The 18,888-nt window shown below is 43.2% G+C and overlaps 1 protein-coding gene across 1 annotated transcript; it reads left to right on the forward strand.

Annotated features, from left to right (window-relative positions):
* Positions 1 to 826: 826 nt before the first annotated feature.
* abhd8b (abhydrolase domain containing 8b) lies at positions 827 to 18,882 on the forward strand. The gene is made up of 5 exons (XM_088907872.1): positions 827 to 1,176; positions 11,753 to 12,501; positions 12,675 to 12,845; positions 13,291 to 13,507; positions 13,958 to 18,882. The coding sequence occupies exons 2-5, from the start codon at positions 11,762 to 11,764 to the stop codon at positions 14,186 to 14,188; spliced, it is 1,359 nt and encodes a 452-aa protein (XP_088763998.1). The 5' UTR covers positions 827 to 1,176; positions 11,753 to 11,761; the 3' UTR covers positions 14,189 to 18,882.
* The last annotated feature ends 6 nt before the right edge of the window (positions 18,883 to 18,888 follow it).

Raw genomic sequence — 18,888 nt, forward strand, 5'->3', positions numbered from 1 at the left:
GAAGATGCGGTGATGTGGGAGCCATTTTTTTTTATTCTGTCAAAGATTCATGCATGCGATTTTATTTTGAAAAAAAAGTCTCGGAGGTTTTCTATGTAAGCCTTCTGTGCAACTAAGTCGAATTTACCAAACACTTCATAAATGCAGAACAGGGGCGTTTCCGTGTAGCAATAACGTTGAATTATTTCCTGCATTTCGAGTTTTAATGTAATAATATAATATGAATGTCCCTCATACTTATTCTTTCAAACATAATGGCTTTGCTAATGGGTGATGCGGCAGATAGCGCTGATGCTCTTTGGGTCCTGGGTTTGATTCTAGGCTAGAGAACGTTCGGTGTGGAGTTTGCATGTTCTCTCTCGTCCCTGTGTGTGTGCCGTGAGGCGGACGGGCGTCCTGTCCGCGCTGTAGCGCCACTCGACGCGCCATGCTTCCGGGTAGACTCCGGGGTTACTGCGACCCCTACCGGCAACGAGATGTTAAACAAAAGGGGGGGTTTCTAAGGGAAACATTCTATAAATAAAAAGCTAAAAACAACCAAATAACCTCCTAGCCCTAGAACAGAACGGTCACGAAATAAAAAAGGCACTTCTGCACTAAATGAACGTGCAAACGTATAATTATTGTGAAGGCATTAACAGTAGAGTTAAATTCCAATGCAACCACCCGGTGTACTCCTTCTCCTTAGTCCCTCCTGCCTTGGCAACAGAAACGAAAGGCATCCTATAGGCTCACTGGCAGCGGCAGTGCCCCGGCCATTGGCGAGAATTGCCTTCAATCCAGGCAGGAGGGGGCCGGGATACGGGACTCTATGGCTGAAGAACACAAGGGCGAAGGGAGAGCGCCGATTCAGTCCCGTGTCTTATTATAAAGGATGGGGGATTGCTACACCATGTCCACTGGCGTGCCAGGAGGGCAGCGCGGGTTCAGTCTCAGCGCATTTCATCTCCGTGGTAGCAGCGCCGTAACCGCGTTCCTGTCAGATCTGGACATGTGAAACGAGTCCAAGATTTTAAAAAACAAAAAAACAAGGATAGTGCAGCAGATTCCAATTAAAAGAGATTATTGGATTGGCTGCAACAGATTATAGCTTGTTTCATTTCACTACATAGGATTTGGGAAAGGTGTGCAACACTCTCTGTTTTACAGCCGATCTTCACAGAAAAGGCAAACGAGGTAAGATCCTTTTTTCATTCATTCATTAAATATGCGTTTACTGCTTTGATGTATTGTATTACAGAAGTGCGTACTTGTTGGAGCTACTCTGCAGATCGTATTGCTGCAGCATAAAGGTGTGAAACATGGGGACGTCACCTGCCTTCAATTAACGGATCTGATTTTCACTGACATGCACGGTTGTGCGTCTCGGCTTGTTATTTCTATGTCCATTTTGAAAGCTTTTGCGTGCTGTGAATAAACCGAATTGGGTCTCTGAACACATGAAGTGTGACTTCGTCCTAAAATTGACCTGTCACGGTTTGAAATCCGTCTGGTCGTTTGCTGCACAGTCAGGCGGGATAACGGCTCTGTTTTAGCGGAATGGTCTGTTTTCATGCGCTCCAGAAATCAAGGATTTCATGAGCTGACATATTACCCATTCATGCCAAATAAAAATATTTCAATATACGGTTATGATTATGATTTTTATGAATTATGATTGTTAAAGAGAGCTGTCGACTTGTTATTCAACCTAGACGCATTTTGGATGTGCGATGTGCTCAATTTGCGACCCTGGATATCAGCATGAAACGAGTTACATGTGACCCACTTTTTTAAATGATTGTAGGACAAATGCTAATTAACCAGTGCGCTGTAGCTCGATACGGAACAGTCGCGTACATTCATAAGGAGTATTTTAATCGGCCGCAACATTGCTCAATTAAAAACCCCAAAGATGCACGTCGCAGCGAGGGCTGAAACATGCATGATCGATTCTGCATATGATGCTTTGATGAAACATACGTGTACGCTAACACAGGACTGGTATTACGGTCTCAGGCCATCAGCATCAGCAGTGATCGCAGAATGCTCTCGTTGGTATGTTTCGGCCGCACCACGGAGACCTGGGTGCCGCGGTAAACACAAATACCCCATCGGGGGGTATTGATTGATGACCTCTTGACCACCTTGCCCCCTGCAGATATCATATGTGCTTGGCTGGGCGATGCCACCTCTAATATGACGACTTGAACTGCAGTCGGGTCCGTCCGTTTTCGGTGACCGCTTCGCTTTACGGTTGGACAGCCGAGGTTTTTCTGAGCCTAACAAGGCGAGCTCTGGGCTGCAATGCGGACCATAGAGACCAGAAGCCAACACTGTATATTCAAATTTAAAATATAATGGAAATTCGTGGGTCGTATTTTTCTAAAATGTATGACCCAGAACTGCAAAATGACGTTGATCTCCGTAACGCCAACAGTATTCTTCTTGGGAAACGGAATTTGCACAGATAAGCAGGTCAGGGTAGTGTTTCTATTCACAGAAACGAAGAGACCTGAGCAGAGATTAGCCATCGTGAGTATTACGTTAGATTTCGGCATTTTCTCGGTAGGTCCTACTTTTTGAGATGGGGTGCATTCTGTTACATTCGTGAATTCGCCAGGAAAACTTTCCATCATCTGCGGCAGGTCCTGACAATGACAATTTATTTTTCTTGTTTAAATGTGGGTTCTTGAAAAATTAGAACCCTCTTTGACTTCGCTGCCCATTGCCAAGACACCACATCGCACGGCACCGCCAGAGAACGCCGCATGAGAAACCCGGCTTCAGTCGCACAAACGTATAATCTAAGTGGCACGAACAGGCAAGCTGATGACCATACAGCTCAAAACAATTGTAACATGTCCAGCCTGAGCAGGTTCATCATTCTGTACCGCAGCCGGAGCTGTCGGTACCCAGAGGTTGTCTTTTCCAAGTGGGTATGTGCACATCGTAGCATTTCCAGAACAAACCTAAATCAACAGGCAACTGGCATTTTGTACAGCTAGTTTTTTTTTTAATTAATTAAGGATATTTCCAGTGATCTGGCTCTTCTAAGAGACGTCTCAGCTGCAACACTGACATACAACAGCTGCCTGAAAGATTCCTTCTGTAGCAACGTGTCGCATCTTAGCACGGCTACACTGTACAAAGCTGAAAATCAAAGCATGTCAGGTGTTGATTCAGAAAGACGTAGAAAACAAACTGCATTCCATCTTGCTTTTACTGACTGGACGGTGTCTTATGTTTCCACGTTTGCCAAACAAGGATTTTCTATTTTATAAGACACAGAGATATACTTATTGAGGCAGACAGTTTATACAATATGCCCTGCAGATTTTCAGAATGCATGTTATATTGCACATAGGAACCTGAATTATTTGACTATTATTCAGGCAGGATAGAGAATGGAATTATGCATGGATTTGAACTCTTTCTCTCATCTTTCTTGTTGCCTTAATCGTATCATAAGATCTACAGTCATGTTCTGTAGAGAGTACCAAAGGCATAGTTGGGTTTTTTTTTCTGGCAGCAAAACTTAAAATATCTGAAGGATAAGGGGATTTGACTTGGATCAGTTGCCTTCAAAAGCCTAATTATTACATGAATAAAACTCCATCCATGATCTATTCTATAATCCTTGGATATACAAAGTTTGAATTTTTTGGAAATACCACGAATAGTCAAGCCTGTTCCTGACTAATTAAAATATGATGGTGGCATATTACTGGTCTCCATTCACATGCCCAAGTTTCCATGTGTCAGATACATAAAAAAGGTTTAAATGGAGAGAGAATTGCAGCCATTCTGTGCTGTAGCACCCTGAGTCAGTCAGGCTGAGTGAAGTCGGTCATTCTCTGGCCTGGATTCGTCTCCTGTACTGTTCTTGATCTCCGAGATGGCTTTGAGGCCGTTTCCCAGCCAGGTCCCCTGTGGTGCACTCAGAAACTGCAGATTGATCACAGTAACCTTCAGTCCATCGCTCTGAACAATTTGAAGGAGGCTGGCTTTCAAATTATTAATATAATACCCAGTGGAGTCTTAATGCACAAACTGAAGGACTGCCAAAAGCGGGAAGTTATCAGACTCGCGTTTGTTTTGCTTGTCGTGATTTTTTTGTTTTTTTGGGCCATAAACAATTCTTCAGCTTCCGCATTATTATTCCCAGACCTGTCTTGGGCTGAGCAGGCCCTTGGCATGGGGAGTCCCCTCATGCTGTGTGACTGTGATCATGGGTGGAATTGCATGACTGTGAAATGGGTGGCTAAGGGCAGTCGTCCTCGTGATAGTGACGAATTGGTTTTGCCAGTCGGGCCCTAACGTTTGTCTGTAGATCCCATCTACAAGAATTTACCATTCATCCACCCATTTCTAACCTCTTCATCCAATTCTGGATCCTGGTGGAGACGCAGCCTATGCTGGCAAGCAACGGGAACAGCACATCCTGGACAGGATGCCAGTCCATTGCAGGAATTTAACATTCGTTAACTGCCCAAAAGGCATCCATCACTGTTTGTTTGCATCCTATATTTTGTACAATTTGAGCATAATGATATTTAATCCTTGTGCACTTTCAGTGTAATAAGATTTTCAATCACTAGCGTCTGTTCCTAATAGTGCTCTAATGATAAACTGAGATAAACAATAATGAGGCTAGGTCTGTCCCAGAGATTAGTACCTTGCAATTCACATTCACTACCAGTAGCCCTGGAATGATATTACATTTAGGAATGCAACTAAAAAGTAGAAGTTTCTCACATCCTGATGTTTTACAGATATCCAAGCATTCTACATTGTGCCACATCAAAGATACATGGCAGTCTTAAAGCCAATAGAACTTGCAATTAGATCTAATTGTACATGTCACTGTAGGACAGTCATAGGGAACAGCATGGTGGGTTAGCATTGCTGTCTTGCAGCACTGGGGCCCTGGGTTTGATTCCCAGGATGCAATCTGCATGGAGTTTGTTTTTCTTGTGTTTGAATACATTTCCTCCAGGTGCTCCAGTTTTCCCCCCACAGCCCAAAGACATACCAGTAGGTTAACTGGCTGGGTTTGTCTGCCCTGTGAGGGGCTGGCATCCCATCCAGAGTCTACCCTGCCCTGTGCCCATTGCTTGCCAGGATAGGCTCCGACTCCCCCCGTGACCCTGAATTGGAAGAAGCAGTTAGAAAATAGATGAATGTTCACTCCTTTGTGAAAAATCAGCTGGTTGTGTCAGTGGGTCACTTTAGTATAACACCTTTTTTGAAGTCAGCACAAGACTGCGAGAGAAATTCATGCCATGCACCAACAAGGCCCATGTGCTTTTATTGAATACACTGCTAAATCATTCTCCCTCAGAGGGCACCAGTAAAATATTGATCCTACTATTGGTTTTCAGTACATTAATTAACCTTAGTGTGCAGAGCAAACCCTTTCTCAGCATGAGCACTTACCTTTAATATGCATCAGCATGGATTCTTTTGTTTCAAGAAATTGGAATAGAAACTTTGCTTCAAAGACTGACCTTCCACCATTAGGGAAAATAAAATCTCAAAGTCGAAGTCTGTTTCGCGTTCTGAATTACTCTTTCAGCTTGCCTTGCAAGAGCAGTAAGATCTCTTTCATCCCACCCCACTTGCACAAACACTAGCCAAGATAGCACTTAATGGGAAAATCCCTTAATGAGTCAAGGCTGCAGTATTTCAATGGGTTTTTAAATGTAACAATGAGAATCCTCATTATAGCGATCTAGGAGCCAGATTGCTTTTCATGTCAATGTGGATGATGGGATGGGATCGAGCTGTGATTTGAAACGGTGCCATGGGATATCCTATTTAACATTTAATTGGCAAAAGAGTGCTTTTTATAGCTGGGGGCAACGCATCCCAGGGGGCAATCCTGAAACACTCTCTCAACAGGGAATAAGAGCACTTAGATGAAATCTGGCGCACTTCAAAAATGAGCATTCCTCAGAGGATCTTGGTAAACTGTTTGGTACCAATAACCTCGCAGCATGTTCTGTGGAAACAAGGTTCACTAGACAGTCAATATTTATAGTCTAGGGAGGATAGATACAAGAAGCAGTCGGGGGTCGGGGGGTATTTCTGTCCAGGCAGCTCTGAGATCTGACTGTCTCGCTGCACTGCATTAATAACAATGAGCCTAAGGAATCAGACAGGCGATACGAGGAGAGACGCAGCCAAAACAGGTAATGAAGAAAATAATTGCTGCAAGCTTGAATGGGTCGGGCCCTAAAAGTTGCTTAAATGTTTTCTCTGTTTTGACAATTGGAACACTGCTATTCAAAAAATGTTTCCAGAAATTGTTTACCGAAGTGGTAGGGATTAGGGCTTTTTTCAGGTGGTCCCTGGTTCAAACCCTGGCTTTACTACAGAGCTTTATTTGTTCCTTCACATACAGAAGCTTCATATGCTGCAGTACATGTCTGTATGGGAGAAATTGGCTCTCATTTCAGTGCCTTTTCATTCCATGTCACTGTTTTTCTTGTCTAAAGCCCAATGATGAGACCTTCACTCTGCTCAGAGTTTGTTTTGTATGCAGCTCTGAATATTATTAATAATTTAGGGACATCTTTTCTGTGGCTTTTAAATAATGAATAAAGCTGGAGTATGGGTTGTAGGAAGCTGCAGTGAAAGAGAGAAGAGGCTGGGAAGACATTTTCTGAAATGGCACACAGTGACTGACAGCTCTCTTCAGTGCCATGCAGAACTGTATGCATTGGTCTCTGTCTGAGAGGGGCTTTGCTGTGAGGGGACTGTGCATAAAATATTTACAGTACAGATAAAATGCAACTTTAAAATTGCAGAGTAGCTTAAGAAGCAAGGCTGTTCCAGCATTCACAGACTGCTACTGAATGTCTGCAACCTGACCACCAGCTGGTCATTGCCTACCCATGCAATATGCCTGAATAAAGGCCAAACAATCTGGCACAAAAGGCATGCACAGGAAGGGTCTTGTAATCAAATGAGTTGCATGAATTGAATCAGGTCAGAAACCAGGTCTACTGTGCGTTTGCATCTTGTTGCTGGTTGTTAAAGCAACACCTTTGCAAACCTAAGATAATATGCAGTCTACATTGTCAAAGCCAATACCCTCACTTCCTTCAAGACACAGTTGAACTAACTACCAAAAAAATGCAAGATGAGCTGAAAGAGTATACAAGAGAGAAAGCTGTTCTCATGTTCTTATTTTGGTAGTTCAAAGGTTTGTAAGAGGATACAGAACCAACATTGTGCCAGTCTAAACTGCAGCTAACATCTTTCACTTTCCAGTCAGAAATACCAGATTAGTGCCACAGGGTGATGTCGTAGAGATGTGGAACTGGTTGCAATTGGAGAAAAGGATTCTTTAAAACATTCTTTATCCTACAGCCAGTGATCACAAAGGGCATCTCAATTTCTAGATTGTTTAAATCTCCGGAGCTCTTTACACCCTCACTAGTTATTAACTTGCACATCTTGTATCCACCCAGGTGGAACCTGCATGTGTCTCAGGCCACCTGAGTGAAAGGAAGAGTGCAGGAGAGGGAAGGAGAGCCATGTTCAGATGCTTTAGTATCTGTCTTGAGTGCGAGCCTCAGTGCAAAATCCTTATATACCAATCGATACCTGGTCAGTCTAATAGAGCAGGCTCCCTGATTTCATTGTATCCTGTAGCACTGTTCTACAGCCAGGGGATCACCAGTTCCAATCCAGGCTGTGCCACATGTTTTGATTGAATTGCAGAGATTGGGCTGGGACAGGGTTAAGGGGAGGTCATTGATCTGCCACTGAGCAGAGACTCCAGGGGCTAATCAGACATAATATCAAGTATATTGGTGACAGATAAGCTCAATAGACATTGGTAGAGTATTTGCAAGTGTCTCTTCAATTTGTACAGATCTATATATTGTGCTGAATATTAAATGCTCTTTTTTTTCTACTAACTGATAAAAGAAAATGATCCCAATTGTGCACTAAACAAAAAAGCACGATAATGTAGTATCTGTAACAGAAATACAATTCTGCTGTTCTGATAAAGTGAAATTTAAAACCAGAGCTCGGTATCTTCAAGGTAAATTTCTCCCATCAGGATTCAGGATCTTGATGTTCTGAACTTGAACTGTTGGGAACATTCTGTAAAAATAAAGTAGTTTGACAGAGCACCCAGTCAGTAATTAGCAGTTATGTGGGATGTCAGAAGTATTGTACCAGTTGTAGTATCCTATGGAGTGCCATGTAAACTGAACACTTCAGGGAGGCACATTTGTCTGTTGTCAAGGTAATTGAAAAAAATGAAGTCAACATGGTACAATTACAGATTCCATTGAACAACCTGACAATTTAATAATGGACTTCAAAGTGCAAGGCTCTGCATTTCAAAATATCCCCTCACTCCCAGTGGGAGGATTGGGTTGCTGAACAGTAATGTCTGTTTCTGCATCTTGAAAGCATTTCAGGTGTCCAGGCATACGCCTGGCATATCTGCAGGCCCCTCTCTCTGCACTGCATTAGTAACACTGACCCCAACAACTCAGATGGGTGATGCGAGGAGAGACGCAGCCAAAACAGGTAATGAATAAAACAATTAGCACACGCTTGAATCTGATCAAAAACAGTAACTGAGTTGGTTGTGTCCAACCTGGCATCTGAAGTTTTCTGCATGCTTCCTTTATAGCCTGTAAATTTATGAAAAAGTGAAGTGCTATTTTGTAAGAGGTAGACTCTTATGATGGCAAATTAATTTTTTTGGTGGTCAGATTTATCCATCCTTTAGTGGTACATAATATCCCAGGGCATTTCTCAAAAAGTGTACGGGTGTTACCCCGGTGTCCTGGCCAAATTTCCCCCTGACCTTTACCCATCATGGCCTCCTAATAATCCCCATCTCTGAACTGACCTCATCACTCTTTTCTCTTCACCACTGAGAGCTGGTGTGTGGCGAGTATACTGGAGCACGTTGGCTTTCGTCGCATCATCCAGGTGGGGCTACACACTGGGGGTGGTGGAGGGGATCCCCATTACCTGTAAACCACTTTGAGTGGAGTGTCCAGAAAAGCGCTATATAATGATTCCTTATACTTATAATCTGCACTGCTTGAAGCAGAAATTAAACTGGTAAACATTAGATATACACAAAGAAATATTTTTCCTCTAACCTTGTAGAGTGATTGAATACAGCGTAGACATATGTATGTTATACCATTGCATATCTTGGAGGACTGTGAGGTTTTCTTCTAGGAAGGAAGTAATGTTTTAGAAAGGAAAGAGTTGTAAGAGGAAAAACAAATAAAGAAAACGACTTGACATCATCGACTGCAAAAATATATTAGAAATATGGAGGCGTAGAGCAGAGCATGTTATGTAATGACTAACGTCTTTGACAGCCTCCAATCTGTTCATTACCCAAATGGCATTTCTACATACTGTATTCAGTGCGTATGACATAGAACACTTCTATTCTGAGACTGCTGGGGTATACGATGAGGCATTAATCTGCGTAGTTTATTTGTCACAGTTGCCAGAGCTCTTATTTGGGTAAGGTTGTATTAATTCCGGTTTCCTATAAAGACGGTAGTTCCTTGTTCTGTACTGTACGCTTGCTGCTTGCAATAAAATATTGATTGAAGACTAAGCCTGGCTTTGAAATCTTCTGCATAAAAAGTTCTGTCTCCTCTTGGGCTGCACTCTGACGGTTGCACAGGCATCTTCAATGGGTCTAGACTCCAGTTCAGATCAAATAACTCCAGTTTTGACTCAATAAGGCTGTTAAGAGCACAGTGGAATGAAAATGAGAATTGTGACATAAGGACTGAGACTGAATAGGACTGGAAGATTAACTGATTTCTGGGTAGTTTGTTCTATTATCGTGAATATTTTAGGGGGGCAAGTGTGCATGTATGGAGTGGTGGTTGTATTTGTCTTGTTCAAAATTACAGGCACTTATTCTAAGTATTGCTTAAAATCATGGGTTTGAACAGATCCAGGGACTAAAAGTACCAAATACAACAGGACAACTTTATGTACAAAATGCATCCAACCAGAACAAATATACACTGGAATACCACGGACCAGAACAAATATACACTGGAATACCACGGACGAGTTTAACACTATTTAAATATATCCCATTACGTTTGTAAGCTTGTCATGGACTGAGCTTCTGTTTGTAGGTCAGACAGAAAAACCCATATAAGGATCTCTGCAAAGCTCTCGTCTAATCGCCTGGACTGTCACTCCCCTCCCCGCCCAGAGGAAGTTCTCTGCTTGTGAAGGGATGAGTGGCGCAAGGGAGTGAGCAAGGATGAATCCTGTCACCCCACAGGACTGGGAGACGCACGTACTTTTATCTGCTCTAAAAGCAGCTCGCGCGCCTTTAGAAACATTCAGGTAGTAGATGCAGATGTTCAAAACAAATTTGATTCATTTGCAATTTGGGAAGGAGCTGAGTAGGATAGTTCTTTGTCTACCTGCCTAATCCTCTGTGTTACGTGGAGCCATTTCACTCCCTTCCCCCAGCAAAGCCAGTCCTGAGAGCTGATTTAAAGACACAGTGCTGTTATGGAATACTGAACTGCTAATACTTTAGATGTTTGGCCGACGGCTGTCTAGTTCTTCATCATCCTGAGCTTAATGTAGACAATTCACAGTGCGCTACACACAGGAAGGAGTGTGGTGGGGAAAAAACCCTTTCCACTCCCGATGTTACTATTGAAACAAGCAAATAGTGCCTGTCTGCCTCCATTAAATATATTAAATTGTTGTTTAATGTAATAAGCCGTCTTATTTATAAAGCACTATCCTAAACCCAAGGACCCTGTACATAATTAAAAAATAAAACAAGAATCTATGAGAATCTGTAAGATACTCATACATAGTCCCCAGTAAAAACGTTAATTTTAAATTTAGATATAAAAAAATCAAAGTGTCTTAGGAAGGACCTTCCATAAAAAGGGAGCAGTGACAGAAAACACGCAGTCAGAAATGTGTGATGGAGCCACATTATTCAGAGCAGTAACAAAACCACCATATTGAATATGTTGCTTTACAGGCAACGAACAGAGTGATTTAAGAGTAGAAGTAATGAGATGCCAATATCTGGTGTGAGTTAGAAGTCCTGCAGCAGAATTGTAGATATCAAGCCTTGATGTTATAAATGCATGACTCAATCACTCAGCATCACCCATTGAGATAAACTGCCTAATGCGGCTAATATTTCTAAGATAAAAAAAGAGGATCAAATAAAACTCCCAAATTCTGGACACCTGAATGGGACAGCCATCCACCATCGCTGTGAAACTCTCCATCTTTTCCAGCTGACATTTGCTGCCCACCAGTACAACTTCTGTTTTGTCACAATGTTTTGCTTTAAGGAATTCAATATCAACCATGGTTTTCATGGAAATATCTGCTGCACAATTTGTACTTATTTGCTCGTACATCATATTACAGTGACTAGTGAGCAGGAAGGGCCGCTTCACGTCACGATTGGTGCAAACTCTCGCTCTCGCCCGTGGCGAAACCAGGGGTTTGCGACAACGTGGCGACTTACACTACTTTCATAAAGTTCACGCTGTTGTGCTTAATTAGGAATTTGTACAATTTTTCGATGCCAATGAATTTTTGTTACTGAGATTTAATAACTGGTCTGAGAAATTGGGACTTAAGTTTCTGTACTACTCCGCTTAAGTACAGAAAACGCATCCTATACTGTTCTCCCTGGTGGTTTCAGTAGCTCAAAGCCAGCTGGGTTAAAATGTCTTGAGCGAGTAAATGCCTGTGTTTGCAGGTACACACCATGCTGACGAGCATCACCGAAGGGATCCTCTGCTGCCTGACCGGGAAGTCCGCCAACGTGGTGGTGCCCATCGAGAGCTCGGAGCCCAGCGACGGCTACGAGTTTGTGGAGGTCAAGCCGGGGAGGGTGCTGCGGGTCAGGCACATTGTCCCAGAGAGGGGGCCCGTTCCGGAGGAGGAGCTGTCCGCGCCGGAGCCCGGGCGGGGAGGCCGCGTGCACTGCAAGCGCAAGATCACCGTCTACCGCAACGGGCAGCTGGTCATCGAGAACCTGGGCGACGTGGTGCGCTCCGAGATCCTGCACTGCCAGAACGGCAACACCGAGCCCAGCAGCACCGTGGAGGTGGAGCTCTCCGACTACAACAGCGCCGCCACCTCCACCCTCGCCCCCGAGCCCAAGGCCGCCGCCCCCGGGCCGCAGCGCCGGCGCCGGCGCAAGCCCAAGCGCACGGTGGCCATCGACTGCGAGCGCAAGATCTCCAGCTGCAAGGGCACGCACGCGGACGTGGCGCTCTTCTTCATCCACGGCGTGGGCGGCTCACTGGACATCTGGGGCAGCCAGCTAGACTTCTTCTCCCGCCTGGGGTACGAGGTCATCGCCCCCGATCTCGCGGGCCACGGAGCCAGCTCTGCGCCCCAGATTGCTGCCGCCTACACCTTCTACGCGCTGGCCGAGGACATGCGCGCCCTCTTCAAGCGCTACGCCCGCCGCCGAAACATCCTCATTGGACACTCCTATGGGTTAGTGTGTCATTGGGCCGCGTGTGCCTCACGGTGTTGGATTTGTGTGTACTGTCCTGTGTGTAAGATACTGCCAAGAGAAAATCTGCTCTTCTAAGAGTCTTCCCATCTTCTCGATTTTACACCAGCTGTTTTTAGGATGCTCCTTACGACTTTTGTCGATCTTGTTCCAGGGTGTCGTTCTGCACCTTCCTGGCCCATGAGTATCCAGAGCAGGTCCACAAGGTGGTGATGATCAACGGGGGAGGGCCCACAGCGCTGGAGCCTAGCCTCTGCTCCATCTTCAACCTGCCCACCTGCGTACTCCACTGCCTGTCCCCGTGCTTGGCCTGGAGCTTCCTGAAGTAAGAGACAAATCCGTCCCATTTGTTCCACCTGGATTCCCAATTCTGGTCCTGGTGACCACACACCCACTGGTTCTCAATGCAATCATCCTTAATTAGGTCATTGAAGCTTTATGTGATGTAAGATGTTACTTTCTCGGAATATTTACATTTTGCTTCTAGTCACACTTTTGGGATTTTATTGCACTTACAGAATACAACAGTTAAAGCTCAAACATGTTAAGAATTGGGAACAAACAGTTCAAGTGAATCTTATTAAGTCAATGAAGGGTTTGATTGTGTATCTAAGATCCTGTCCCAAAATAAAAACCAACAGGTGTGTGAGTCACCAGAAACAGGCCTGGGAACCACTGATCTAGATAAAAGGAAAAATACTTGTACCTTTTCTATAAAGATGAGCCCCCCCAGGCTGGCGAAGAATACAAGGTGTTGCTCTGTGTTTCAGAGCGGGGTTTGCCCGTCAAGGTGCCAAGGAGAAACAGCTGCTCAAGGAGGGCAATGCCTTCAATGTTTCGTCTTTCGTGCTGCGGGCCATGATGAGTGGGCAGTACTGGCCGGAGGGCGATGAGGTTTACCACGCCGAGCTCACTGTGCCCATCCTGTTGGTGCATGGCATGCACGACAAGTTTGTGCCCATTGAGGAGGATCAGCGCATGGCAGAGGTAGGTAACCATGTGCCGTTTGTGTATGAGATTTCTAACATGCGCTTCATCAAACAAACAGTTTTGGAATCACGGTTCATAAGACATGTATGGCCAATATTCTATGTGCTGTGGTTGTCAAACCACATGTAAAACAAAGGTTAAAATAAGATTACAATATCTATTCTTTATACAGTACATCAGACACTGAGTTTAGCAAGCCATAGTTTATAAATGCTTTAGCAGATGGTCTTGCATTCACACAATAAAATAATGAATGTCATTAAACAATGTGAATATTATGAACAGGGTTCTGTATTTTGCAATGGAAGCAATGTTTAGAAAAGGAATCTTTTGGGGTTCTTGCGTCACTGTTAAATTCTTTTGAGTTTTACTTTGTTTCTCTCTGAAAATTAAGACATGCAGCAGACTGGCTGTGTTTTCACTCACCTGCCTCACTGTCCCTTGCAGATCCTCCTGATCGCTTTCCTGAAGGTGATCGACGAGGGCAGTCACATGGTGATGATGGAGTGTCCCGAGACTGTCAACACACTTCTGCACGAGTTCTTCCTGTGGGAGCCCGATCTCCCTCCCAGTGAATCCCCGCCCAGCCAGGACAATACCCCACCCCTGGACAACACGTCTACTCCCACCACCGACAAAAACCCACCGCCTCCAGAGAGCCAGAAACAGAACAAGTAACCAATGGGAGCCTTTTTTTTGCAACCAAAGTGAACCAATTCAAAGGCTTGTCCCAAGGCTGGCTGCAGTGGGCACTGTCTTCCCACAGGCTGAAAGCTATTTTTAAGGAGGCAAGGGGGCCACTAGGGGCTCCAAGCTTGAGCTGGACCAGGCATCTGGACCTTGAAGTGCTCGGCAAAGAAAGGAGGAAATTGCGAGAATCAGAGGAAATTAGGAATGGTAAAAGTCAAGGCAGCTATGGAGATGATGGTTTGCTTGTTCTATACCACACATCCCAAAGACCTTTTTTTGCCACTGGATCATGTCTTTCCTTACAGAGTGAACTGGAGTTCAAATCTAAGGACTGCTGTTCTTAAGGACCATGCTGATATTTTCCAAGTCATCGGCGAACAAGTTTAGCTTTTTTCAGGCCTCTCCTGTGTGAAGAGGAATACAAGCACCTCTGCTATATTAAACAGGTGTATGTAGTTTTATGAAGGGCCAGATCAAAGGGGCAGATGTGACCTCTTCTGTTGGCTTATAAATGTTTTCTTCTGCAGGTTTCACAGCTAACTAATACTCCATCCCCCCCCCCCCAAAAGCAGCAGTCTCACAACATGCAAGAAGGAAGGCACATGTCAATATGTTGAATATTGTCAAATATATGTTTGTCTATTTTTTAATTATTATTAGCAGAACATGAGACAGACCAATCCAACTACTCAGGCCACCCTGCCTGCTTTTAAGAAAACACAATCCTGCCCAGCACACAGCAAATTAACTAACTGTTCCTGAGCAATAAGTAGTTTATCTCTACTGCCCCACACCCGTTGCTGATAAACCACTAGCTAAGCCAGCCAGCCCACCCTAATTCTGCACCCTTTTCAATGTCAGAGTGGATTTCAGTGACTCGATGACTAGGCACGCGTATGTGTTAACCTCAGTCTGTGTCGTGTTCTGATTGAAAGGAACGGTGCAGAAAGTTACGATAATAGCCTTGAATTCAAGGTGTAAAGTATTTAAAATAATTTCTTAATTTCCTACCCATGGAGATCACCGACACTTGCGACTACCACAAGACACTAGTTCAAGGTAGAACAGGGGGCTCACAACCCAAGATCATAGGGGATCTTGATCTTGAAATGAACAGCAGAAGGCTGTGAATAAGGGGTACACTGATCCAGGTTGAATCCTAACTGGATCACTTTAAAACTCCTCTTTAGTAAAGAACTACTAAGGACTTAAGGCTAGGCAGAAAACTAGCTGAAGTCCAGAAACCGAAGACTGGACTTGAGACCCTCGAGCTATAAAAATACCCAAAGATCAGTGCCATGGGGAAAGTCATCATCACTGTTCCAAATTCAATTGTCCGACAATCAACCTGGGTAACAAATACTACACAGCAGAAACAGGAAAAGAGTTAAATTCGCCTCAATGCATTAACCTGTGAACGCACAAAGCCCGCATGTGGCTTGGAGAGGCATTGCTGACGAAGAGTCAAGTGTGTTGATGCAGAAATAAGAGACGAGCAGATCTTCTCCTCCTCGGCTTGTTCCTGAAACGGAAGAGCTTTTGCAAAAACACGAGAAGCTAAAAATATTCGTTAAAAAAAATCTGTGTTGTTTGTGCCAGGTTTGTGGTTCAAGATGTTTTATATTAAAAATATATATAATAACCACATATGTAATCCTACAGGGGACACTAGAAACACTATCTACTTGACCATTATTTAACAAGACCGAGTTATAGTTCCTTCTCCAGAAAAAAACCCTCTAAACCTTTAATCTCAAGACTGCTGTCCTAATAACGTTTCCCTTACCACCCACTCATGACAAAAAAAGTGTCAGTCCCTGTACCAATTATTTTTTAATAACCAGATAAACGGAATGGCCACTCCTGCTGGATTATGTGACAGGTCTTTCATTTTGTTTTCTCATTAAAACTCGTTCCCACTTCAACTGCCAAACAACCAAAGCATCTACGACTAACATTTGGGCACCCTACCGAACATACGCACTGGAACCAAAATACAAGGTAACTTTGTCGCCATACAAAAAAATAATTCACAGTAATACATACACAGGTCCTTATGTACCAAATTCATTTAACTCCTTAAGGAAATTTTATGCACTTGCAGGGAAAACACCTGCTTTCTGTACAGGTCTGAACCTGCCTGGGCAAGCCCAACCTTGTGCATGTAGATTAATTTCTGGTGTCCCTTGTGTGTGTCTTATAATGGATCATTGTGTTAAGCAATGTCAGTGTACTGTACTGTATATAGCTTTGCTTTTACCTCCATGTATCTTGTAGCTCCACTAACTTCCATTACGGACAGGCAGCGAGCAGTGAATTCTTTCAGGAGCCCCTCCTGTCCTTTAGACTGTTATTCAAGCAGCCAGTGAGGATAGACAACTCTGCCATGCTTCACAGACATGTAGACAGCCACCTGGGTTTCTTCAGGCTACAGTGTACTTTTAGACTAGTGAAAGCAATACGTCATTTTACAACACGAATTTACCAAAGCTACACTTCAAAACAGTGTCCCTTTGAGGTGTGTGATCAGCGTTTCATTGACAAATTTCCATCTTCTCCCCTACACAGACCTTCACAAAGAGTATAAAGCACACCATTAAGGCTCAGTGTGGTAGGAGTTGATGACTTGGGATGGGTTAGAGGATTCTGAATGGACTGATTTAGCCAAAAGCAGCTAGAATAGGTAGCTTGTCCCTGTTCCAAAGGCTCACAAAGCTGTATTTAAACAATTAAAGAATGCTGTGGATTGTTGTGGTACAGTGGAATCAGCAATAAGTGTTTAGGAGATCCAATATATTGACAATCAAAAGATACAGCTGAGAGAACAATTAAGCAAAATAAATTAGGGAATTATGCTGATGGTTGAAACAGCAATTCATATTTCAAAAGAATATTTAATTGATGAAGAAACAGGAAGCTAAGAGAATTTTAAAATTCTCACATTACTGCCATAAAAAATGGCATAAGGCTCAACATCTGTGAGCGTACTGTATTCAATTAACAATCTGACAGACAGGGCTAGTTAAGGACCTCTGTGACCCCTTTTGTAAAAACAAGTTAATCAGCTGGGCTTTAATTCTACACTAAATGCATGTTCCAGTCAACATTCTGAAGCCTTCTGACTGGCCACTCAATGGTAATATCAACAGCCTGCAAAAGAAAAATTTCTTTCTGCAGACAACATTGAACTGTAATCCGTGCATCTCATTAGGAATCGGTAGATCCCTAGATTTCAAATTGAAGTCACATCTGTAAAATCTGAACCACTGCACTTCCTACTGTTGTAAGGTTATCTGGTCTTCTATCAAGGATGGGTTTTATATGGAATATTTCATCAGCCCCAATGTATACTTACAAAGTGGGTTCAAGGAGCTCTGATTTAACTAGTGAGTCCTCACAATATATTGTCTCATAATGAGAAATTGTGACTGTTTTAGTAAGGAGGAAGCACAAGCTGTTCATTGCATAGTTTAGAACCCAAAGTCTGATCCTGGGTGGCGTAAGCAGTATCGTTATGGACCTTCGGTCCAAAATTGATATAATGACCTCCCACCAAAATTATTTTCTTCTTGAATGTTTCAAGCCTATAAAAAAAAAACATTGCCCATAGTAGTATTAACAAAACAGCACTTTAGGTAATGAAAGGACATTTTTTACAAAGTTTAACTTAACATAAAAAGGGACAAGTGGTCAATTTCGACCTGTTCATTAATAATTGCAATCCATAACTCAAGATTAAAAAAAACATGGCCTACAATCTACTGTCAAGATTCCCCCTCCTAAACTAGATCCCTCTTAATGTAAAAGAAATGCTCTTTTGACATATGGTGACATTTTATACAACATCACAAGCTGTCTAACAGCAATACGAGATGAGAACACTAGATATTACAAATTGTTACAATTGAAAATTAAGTTTTAAAGTCTCGTCACATCCTGCTTCCAATGACTGTTTTGCATCACTGTGTAATAATCATGACTTTTAAAACCAGCAGCAGCTCAATCACGGAAAACTGTGGATACGATTCGTCAGAATCCAGAATGAAAAGGACCTGAAAACCTGCTGGTTCCTTTTTTGGTTAAACTGGGTGTTTTAAAGAGACAATCTTGATCAGATCCATGTACAGTGCACACCTCTGCTTCTCCTTAACCCAGTGTTTCCCCAATCCTGGTCCCAAACACCTGCTGGTTTTCATTCCACCCCCTTAATTAGATAGCCACAGAGTTAATTGGTCTAAAAAGTTGGTTCATCGGAATAGATGCATTTTGTTTCTGATCACAAGTTTGGGATTTTATTTCACTTACAAAACAACATTTAAAGCTCTACCATGTTTAAGAGCTGGAAACAAACAGTTCAGATTAATCTTATTATTAAGACAATGTGGAGTTTGATTGTGTAACTGAACCAACAGTGTAACTAAACTAAACCAACAGGTGTGTGGGTCACCAGGACCAGGACTGGGAGCCAGTGTCTTAACCTATACAATCGATCAGTACCACAGTGTGGCACCTCCATGTGGTTAAAAAATGTAAATGTTGGTAGCAGCTAATCATAAAGACTGTCTTCAAAACACTTGCGTTTAAAGATATGCTGGCTCTGCCAGCAGTTTAAGAACAAAAGACAACTCATTATACAATGTGACGTGCAATAGTGCCATTTCCAGCAGTGAAATAAAGCATATATTCTC

This window comes from Atractosteus spatula, chromosome 28 (genome assembly GCF_055471065.1).
Source record: "Atractosteus spatula isolate fAtrSpa1 chromosome 28, fAtrSpa1.hap1, whole genome shotgun sequence".
Lineage (NCBI taxonomy): Eukaryota > Metazoa > Chordata > Actinopteri > Semionotiformes > Lepisosteidae > Atractosteus > Atractosteus spatula.

Excerpts from the sequence above, each read along its gene's own strand:
- abhd8b (XM_088907872.1), top strand. The coding sequence starts at position 11,762 with ATGCTGACGAGCATCACCGAAGGGATCCTCTGCTGCCTGACCGGGAAG. Across the intron at positions 12,502-12,674 it reads CTCATTGGACACTCCTATGG|GGTGTCGTTCTGCACCTTCC; the intron begins GTTAGTGTGTCA and ends ATCTTGTTCCAG. Across the intron at positions 13,508-13,957 it reads AGGATCAGCGCATGGCAGAG|ATCCTCCTGATCGCTTTCCT; the intron begins GTAGGTAACCAT and ends TGTCCCTTGCAG.